The sequence below is a fragment of the Amblyomma maculatum genome, chromosome 10, assembly GCF_055883805.1.
Source record: "Amblyomma maculatum isolate TAMU_Amacu chromosome 10, ASM5588380v1, whole genome shotgun sequence".
NCBI lineage: Eukaryota > Metazoa > Arthropoda > Arachnida > Ixodida > Ixodidae > Amblyomma > Amblyomma maculatum.
Window position 1 is genome coordinate 7209582 of NC_139353.1, and position 9198 is coordinate 7218779.

General features: G+C 42.0%; 1 protein-coding gene across 1 annotated transcript; it reads left to right on the forward strand.

Moving 5' to 3' along the window:
• The first annotated feature begins 666 nt into the window (after nucleotides 1-666).
• On the forward strand, nucleotides 667-8773 carry LOC146175487 (uncharacterized). Its single transcript, XM_084581872.1, has 5 exons — nucleotides 667-825; nucleotides 3420-3571; nucleotides 4348-4415; nucleotides 5826-5912; nucleotides 8609-8773. Exons 1-5 carry the CDS (start codon nucleotides 727-729, stop codon nucleotides 8728-8730), a joined length of 528 nt encoding a protein of 175 aa, XP_084437998.1. The 5' UTR covers nucleotides 667-726; the 3' UTR covers nucleotides 8731-8773.
• Nucleotides 8774-9198: the final 425 nt, after the last annotated feature.

Consider the following 9198-nt stretch of genomic DNA (forward strand, 5'->3'; position numbering starts at 1 on the left):
AAATGGTTCCACTTGAATTTAGACTGCATCAGGCAGCTACGGAAAGGAAAATAATAGATGGACGCTAAGATAGAAGAAGCGTCCTGAGTAGATCAGGAGACTGACCATATTGTTACAGGAGTAGAAGTGAACTGAGGGGATGAGGAAATTTAGTTGATACAGGCTGTGGCAACCAGCATACTCGAGCATAATTGGACAGGGGGGAGCACTTGCCCCACTATGAGCGTAGTCAGGCAGATCCGAATGATGAAGGGTAAACTTATGGCACGATGGAGATGCCCATCACGGTTGCTAGCTGTAAAACGCCGCTACCATCTTTGAAAAAGCTGCGTGAACAGCCCCCTACAGTGGCTTAAACTGCCAGACATAGTCAAAATTGACCCAGTGATCACTAGTAACGTTCAAAATCTGTAGAAGGCTCGCAGTTCTGCTTTCCTCCAAACACAATGCACGTAATCTTCTGTCACTCCCATCCGGTAGTTTTCCCATCCGATTTCTATTCAAACAAGTCCGGTAAAGTATTACGCAGTCGGCTGCGCAGCCTGCAGCCAGCAAGATACTGGCGGATGCTGTGTTGCCGTACGATGCAGGATCCGCGCGTAGTGCTATCAGAAGGGCATCGTGAGTGCCGGGAAGTTAATATCCGAGTGCATGGATATAAAAACGCCGACCAGAAACTCACAAGGAAAATTCCTCAGAGTATTCTTCATTCTATACTGCTCCAAAATGCACTTGCAGAGGCTCGTGGCTTTCTTGATTCCTGCTTTAGCTGTTGTCGCCACCTTGAATTCGAAACATCCTCATGACGCCATACAAGCATTCAAGGTAAGATGAGAAAGTAGGTTTATAACATCAAAATTGCAAGAGAGAGCTTTAAACCTAAACTTTTGCGGTAAATGTAAAATAGGACGAACATGTGATTTCTCTTATAAAATAAAGCAGAAAACTGCAGTAAGGCGTTAAAAATGTCTTCATTCAGTGCGCTCTCAAAAATTATAATGAAGGGACATTGCCAAAAACGTTACTGGTTTTATTATTCCCACCAGCTTATTTGTCTTTTTGTGGTTACATTTCGACAACTGGTACTTTAATTTCCCAAGTGGCGAATATTTCTGAACGGTAATGACATTGGCCGACAAAGTGTAACAACTGCGCACTCGCCTAAAAGCCAGCCATATCCAAGACTTCCCTTTCAGAGTCATAGCGCCAAGCAGGATCGATAGAGGTGGTACTTTTCGAAACCCATGTAGCAGGTTTGATATTTATCTCAATCACGTCGACCAATAATCCACTATTGCAGAACTTTGTAAAGCTCGTGGTAAACGTCGTATTTTTTCCGCTATTGTGCAGGTCACGTGTAGCTGGAAAAGAGGCTGCCAAAACGTTCTGTTGCAAATACGTAGCTGAGAAGTATTTCTTGCTGCCCACTTTGCGTGTTGAATCCTGACGAACTCAGGAGGCAAGGTAGAAAGGACGAACGCTCGTTTTTATTTATTTTATATCATTTATGTGACAGCTTATATAGGAATAGAAAGAGAGATGTCAGAACGGAGGCGTGCAAACTTAGAAAACGGGCAATGCTTGAGGAAGTGCGAGGTCAGTTTAACATTTGTGACGAAATAAAAATGCCGCCACTGTAAAAAAAAGCCCAGTTCTGTTTGGTTTATTGTCTTTAGCTTCCCAAAGCAACTCAGGCTATACGAAGTCGCTGTAGTGCAAGGCTCCGGAAGTTTCGACCATCTGCGATTTTTATTGTGCACTAAAACCGTACAGTACACAGCATCTTGCCTTTCACCGTAATCGAAAAACGGCCGCCGGGAGGGGTATTTTAGTACATGTACTTTGCCTCAATTGAGTAATCCCTAATTATTGATTCAACGCGGTGGTGTTAAAGAAACGTTTTGTGCGTTTGTGGTTTTACACCCACTGCTACTGTACAATTATTTTCGAATGCTACCTTTAGTAAGTATAAACGCAGTTCTCTTGGGATCTCTCGGTGACAAAGCATATTGCAGGGAAACGCCACGCTGTGGGATGCGCGTGAAAGCAGTGATTTGTTGGGTGAGAGTATTAGCACTGGCAAAATTGCAACTCCTGGGAAAATAAGTACGTTAATCTGTTGGCATTTTGTACTGCAGGAAAGAGCACGAGTGCAGTGCTGATCTAACAAGGTTAAATTATCTAATGGTAACATTCGTTATAGTGGAGCACAAAATCACGTATGTTTAAACCAAATTCATTCAACCTGTCCTACTATTTAACTTTTATATATTTATGTGTTTTGCGTTTCACCCACGGACATCAATGCAATGGCTTCAACGGATGACACAAAAGACGAAAGTACACGAAAAATGTTCCATCTTATCAAAGAAAGCCACTGACAGAACATGTGGGCGATAGCCGCTGCATTGAAAACGAAGAAAAGCGCATTCTTAAAAAAGACAGTGTCGGCAAATATTGCGGAGAAATTACAAATGCTTTTGACTTTTCTAAAGTGGCACTTAACACACGATCAGAGCCTCACGAGCTTACAGCTCGGCGATAGACTTAAATGTTTCGAACCTGCTGGAACATCAAACATAATAGAGTCAGTGGAGAGGAGCATACACACTCACAGTTTCGAATATATTTTAAAGCCCATAAATTGCGCGATCTGACTACATGCATGCTCCACTGTGATCTGACGTGTGAATGGCTGCAACTATAAAGGTTAGGCTGGAGACACGCGTGTGTTTCAAAGCGCGCTGGTCGAATGCACAATAGGCATCACAGTTTTATTTCGATCTCTATCACCTACGTGACTGAGGAGCGAGTGCTGGTTTAGTAATTGTTTCTAATTGTTTCGTGTGCAATAATAGTGTAAACCGCCCTTTATTTCATTATGAAACAAAGAAGCAGACCCTTAAAATTAAATTGGGTTCCGTGCTTCCAGCTTTTACAGGAAATGACGACCGAAATTTTAGTCTCACAGCAGCAACCTATTTTTCAACAGCCGGGAAAGCAACGGCTGTGTAACTGCACAACATCCCCTGCAGCCCCATTTCACGAAGCAACTCATTACATGTTCGCCCAGTAGATAGCAGACCATCTATAAACAGCCGAAAATCAGTAAAATACGTTATAATATGTTTAAATCGATCCCTGCGTTCAAACAAATGCCCAAGTAGTTGAGATTATGAAGGCCACAAAACTTCTCGGTGTTCCCTTTAGAAAATATACAATGTTAAACCTAAATGCATGCCATTTGTTAAGCCCGGAATGCTTAAGGCAAGATTCTCTAGCGATGTAATGATTCTCTAGCAATACAGAAAATATTTTGTGCTCCTGAAATAGTGTATACAATAAAATATTTGCCTCAGAAGAACCTCACCGTGTGGCCTCCTCTCTTATATCTAACTTTCTCACTTTTCTTTGTGTAGACTATCGCTTCACTGCGACACGTGATTGCTATTTTCACATCAAGCAGCAACCCGCAGTTCCGGTGCCTGATATCGGACGCCATGCGCTTTGACCCAGAGCACATGGTGGCTACATACGTGTGGACATTCAACGATCCGGATGCAAATGAAAAGCAAGTTCTTACCTATATCGTACATAAACTTTGCGTCACTTTGGACTTCTTTTTTAGGGACGCTGAAGACTTTGGTCTCGGTTGGCGTCAATTTTCCCTATTGCATACGCGTACCTCGTGCGCGTTTATTCCATAAATTGACGATCATATTCATTCAGAATTAGTGTGGTCTAGGCGTGGTATTTGATTGCATTATTTCTTCTTGCTTTTATTATCTCACAGGCCAGCTTTTAAAGGATGCTCAACTCTGAAATTTTATACCAATGTAAATTAACATTGAATCTGTTTCAATGTACACCAGTTGGAGAAATGTACGTTTTGCTGTAGTGGTGGATACACAAACTTTTCCCAAGCCGTTCTCCCATTTCGGCAACATCTTAAGTTCCCTTCCTGCTTAGTATTCTTAATAAAGCTCCTCGTTTAGAACAACTGAATTCGGCCTTCCAAGAAACATGCTGGTGTTGAAAAGGGAGAATAGTATACCCCCGTATATAATTGTTGAATATCATTAATAAAGTACGCACTGCAATAAACGCAGAAGCAGGCAAAATGTCTAATTGTTTTGGTATCGCCCATTATATCAGACCAGAGCTGGTCTTCCGGAAATGAGTTTTGATTCAAAACTCATTGCCGTTATTGACACGTAATGTGGACATTTTGTGAAAAGACCAGCATTACAAACATTTTCTGCAGAAAGTAGCGGTTGAAAAAATGCTCTTGCACTATTTCCCATTAACGATTGAAATAAGGCCATCTTTCTACCTCTTTCCTTTCAGAAAAACAGCCACGTTCGATATATCTCCCGGAAGTGTTCCTGATCAGCTCACATTTTACGTCGATCACGGTGCGTGCCTGTTTTCATTTTTCTTCCTTCGGTATAAATCAAGCACATTTTTTATTAGCATGGTGTTAACCTCTCCGAGATAATTTTAACGGATTTTTCCCTTCTGGAAGTACTTTGAAGCACATAGCTCAAAGCTGACATACATCAAAAGCAGGAAAAAAGGGTGCACCATGAGGAGCAAGAACGCTTGTTCAGCGTTCTTGTCAGAGAATGACCAAATGCGAACAGAAACCACGACTAGACGGCGACAGCAACTCACACGTGTTATATGTGACCGCGTTTGGGCACTTATATATCTGCAACTTCCATCTACATTGAATATATTTCAATATTGCACTCAAGCTGATGGCGTTTTGCAGAGAAAAACATTGACGGCGTAAAGCAAAACCTGTCTTTAACGACGATGCTACTCATTCCTATTGAGTGTTTTAACCAATGGCTTTACGGTAGAGCAGAATTCTAGAATCTCTCAAACAATAAAAAAAACGGACGCTCGGGAGCTTTTAGGGCGCCAATATTCGTTAGGAGTCTGTGTTATGTGTTTTTTTTTGTCAGATTTTACCTGTGTACCACAAGAAAAAACTTTTTTCTATATTACGTCGAAGATCGAGCAATGATGGAAAAAGAAACAGGAGACGGCGGCAACAGGCCTGTGCCATCGGCCTCCGAATTTGGCATCTGGTTGCAACAAAGTGACACTGACTTGCAGTTCGAAGTCTTAGAGGTTTGATTTAGTGCTTTTTTATGCCCTAGCCGAAGACTAGGCTCAAGGTAATATAGGCAAAAAGCAACACCAACCGCCTCCAGCAATTTATTTCTTATATTTGCACATTCAATCAGCTGGGTTTCTATGACAGTACATACAAGTATTCTGATATAGCTCGGAGGCTCCTCGGTAAGCAGTGTTGCTGCTTTTGCTTGAATTACAAGTTTTATATTATCCACAAAAAGTCACCTTGAGGAGCGACGTCGGGTCCGCTCTCTATGTCGGCAGCATAGTTGGGCTCCAGATTGCCTACAGGAATACTTCCCTTAAGAACGCATGAGTTTATCAAGTAGACAAATAAAGGTAATACTTCTCACTCTGTTGATATTTTGTTTACGTTATGGTGGATTATTGTCCACCTCACAGACTCATACAATTCATTCGCGTTTGCGACTGCCTCATCACTTCAGATATATTTCTTCTAATATTTAAGGATATTGTGTCTTGTTGAAACCTTACACTTATTCCCGGAAATTTTTATTTCGTCTTTGCCTCTTGATATCAACCGTCTTTCTGGTAGATGGCAGCCAAATTGGCTCCCATAATTCGTACGCGCTAATTGCGTTACGTCAATTAGGAAGTAATGTTTAATGCATTGCCATGAATGAACATGATTGTGATTCCTATATCTCACTTTATTTCAGACTTTTCAACTCCTTATACGGCCCACTATAATTACAGCAACTACGAAAACTGCTTGGTGGCTATCATTCCATACCATGGAGAAAAACGTAAGCATAGTCCGGCCGGATTGCACAGATTGTGTATTACAGCATCTACAATTTAAAATTTTGTGCCAACACATCACACACTTTTATTGCGAGTGCACTAGTCGCACAATACAAAATCAAAAGATATTCTGCGGAATTTATTTGCAAAGACGCGCGAAAATAAAGAAATATTTGCTTGTCAAAGCATAGCTAGCAGTACAAGTTATGAAGGAATGCCAATATCTCAGATTTAATCTCTCGCAAATCATGGACGTAAACGAGGCTTCCCTCACTTTCTTCTACATCGCTCCTCCTCCTACAATCCTACAAATGCATCCTCCTACAGCCGCTGTACTTATGCCGCCCTTTCTCATAGAGGCTGCATCTGAACTCAAGGATGTCATCTTAACTGCTCCAGCATTAAAAAAAAAACTAGTGTTATTTTACTTGTTATATAAATTGGCCATACAGTTGGCCGTCCTATTTTCCGGAAAGTTTCTAGGTAGACAAATGTTCCATATAAATTGGTCCTCTAAAATTCTTCGAAGACGTATTGACAGGGTTCGGAGGCTCATGCAGCAATAAACAAGGAAGAAAAAAAGACACGACTGAATATATCTGCTGAAACTGTGCAAAGCATCTATCCGCTACCTGCAAAATTGGCCCCTAGAAACTGAAACTTTTTTTTATTATTTTGGTGTTCAGCCTAATTTGAGTCAGGCCGATTAACACAACGCGACCTCCAAATTCCGGGGAGATGCCCCAACTTTGGTCCCAGGACCCTAAAATTTGGTTTTCCTGGACAGATGTAGTCTGAGGTGAAGAGATCCCCTCTCCCGTACCACAGAAGTATCACGGGGAGAAGTGAGCCAATTGAAAGGTAAAATAAAACGGTATAGAAAGGAAAAGTTATTTTTTTGGGAATGGCAAGAACCCGGGAAGAACCCGAAACAGCGGCGTTCCCCCCTTGGGTCGTGACGATGGTGGTAAGGGCCAAGCGGCAACCTGGATCGAGTGCCAGGTAGAAGCAGGTGATGAGGCAGAGGGTGGATCGAGAGGCATCTCCACCACAAATAAAGACGGGCTTGGCGGACCAGGTTTATTCAAGCCTGAAGCCCTATTCGCACACCGGAGCAAACAACCGTAATTGACGACCATGAGTATCTACGAAAGAAAAGAATGGAGATGAAGCTGCATTTGCACCGATGTGAAAGATGAAGCGCCATACAGCGCTAACACAGTATTCATTATACGAGCTATGTTGAGAAAGCAGCATTAGGACATACCAGGTACTTGGAAGCGTCTGATAGAAATGTCGAAAATAAGAGGCCAGGCCGCCCGAGATGAGCTGCATTTCTTCAGTCGGGAAATAGAGTGAGGAAGCAATGTATAAATACAATTCATTAGAAAAATTCAGAATATACGAGTGTCAGAAACGGCTAGCCACAGTTCAAACATCCGCAGTGCACAAAACGTTTTAACAAGTTTCTGAACACGCGAATGGGAAATGCATCCCAAGGGCCTTTACTAATCTATATGAATTCAGGGATAGTTATCGCAAATTAAGGATTTCGTCAAGAGGGCTGCACACTTGCCGTCAGTGCGCTGTTAATTCAAGTTGCCATTATTTACTATTTGTAAAGCCTCACAGAGGTTGATTTTTTTTGTGAGGAGTTCTGCAAGTGATAAAACTACTGTAATGGTTGCGGACGCTACATTGGTAGCTTAGGATATCCAAGATTGGACATGACGTCATAATATGAGTAGAAAAAACATTCTAGAGAAACGGCCTTCAGGCTGTTTATTAGGCAACATTTCATTTTGTGACCAACTGCGGTAAAATAGAATGTGACTATGTGGACAGAAACGTGCGAATATTGATAACCATTTGGTTTCAATGCCATGAAGATACGCTCATGGAGTTCCTTGTTGTGCTGTAATTTCTTGTTATTGCCAAATGTATTTCTTTTTATTTCGTTTGGGTCACCTATCTGGAAGGATGTTGAAACTAATGGGAGTCAGTGATCAATTATAAAAATACCTTCTGGGCGGGAGTGCAAGCGCGACTAGCAAATCAGAAACAGACTCTCTGAAGTTTAGTGTCGGAGCTATATCTAGATCTCATATTCCGCGATAAAATCCGGCGAGATGCATATGTGTGAGCCTCTCTGTATTAGGGTTTAGGGGGAAATACAACCGTGTTCTTATCATGATCATTACGCTGTCCATGCGTGTTTCGTTTTTCCAATGTTTGATTGTTATGACATTGCTCGCTCAATCCCAGCTGAATTGCCTATTTTGCCTGTAGGTTAGTAAACTTAAGCGTCATTGGTTAATCTGACCAGAATGCAGACGTTCTGACCTGACCGCTGGCTCTTGACGTAATGCTGTTGACAACGAGACGTTGGCAGTAAGACAGTAATGAAGCAAGGTATAGTGTTTTTAGAGACCTTAGGGGTAGTATGGCGAAGGACATTAATCTGTTAGAAAGTTCTTTCGGCCGGTCCCGAGGTGTAGGTGGGTGGTGAAGAGGGAACAAACCGTATTAAGACGTAAAAATGACAAGTGTTAGTGGCATGCTTTTGCCCTTAAAGCCTATCTCTCCGGCCGATATTGTGGGAGTTTGCCTCTTAGGAAATTGCATAATCCTGTTGCGTAACAGTTGGTGTTGCATACAGCTTCTTCAGACCTCCGCACCATTTTTCATTATCTTGCAGTGTGCATGCTTTGGGCAGACAGCTCGATTGCGGACTCCATTCCTTCTGACTGCCAGCAGCAGTACGAAGACACATGCAATGTTCGCTTTTTGGATTACGACAAGAAAATCTGCAATTTCTGAGGTGAAGAAGTTGCCATCTAAATAAATGCGGTATCCCTCTGAACCACTTTTTCGTGCTGATTCTCTGGCGTCTTACACTTCTTCTACACGAGCTAGCAAAAACATTCACCTAAGCTGTCTTTTACAGAGTTGAAGGGCTTGCGTTTAAAAGAACTTGCATACCAGACACACGGCACTGGCGATGTCTTTCAGCGTTTCCTTCTGAGGGCGCTATCGAAAGCGTGGCGCTAGATCTTGAAACAAAACCAATCAGAATAAACCGAAGTATCGCAACATATAAATCAAATACTTGTGTTATTACACGTTGATTATAGTAAATTTATGTACAGTGTTTTCATAAACATTAAATTAAGGAGTATGGCACGCAGGTGCATTCGCGGTTAGCATCCACACATGATATCTTCGAAGTGTTTACGAGCGTGCTTTGGAAAAAGTGCATTATTGCGCCTAGTTTGCCTTCTGCGACGC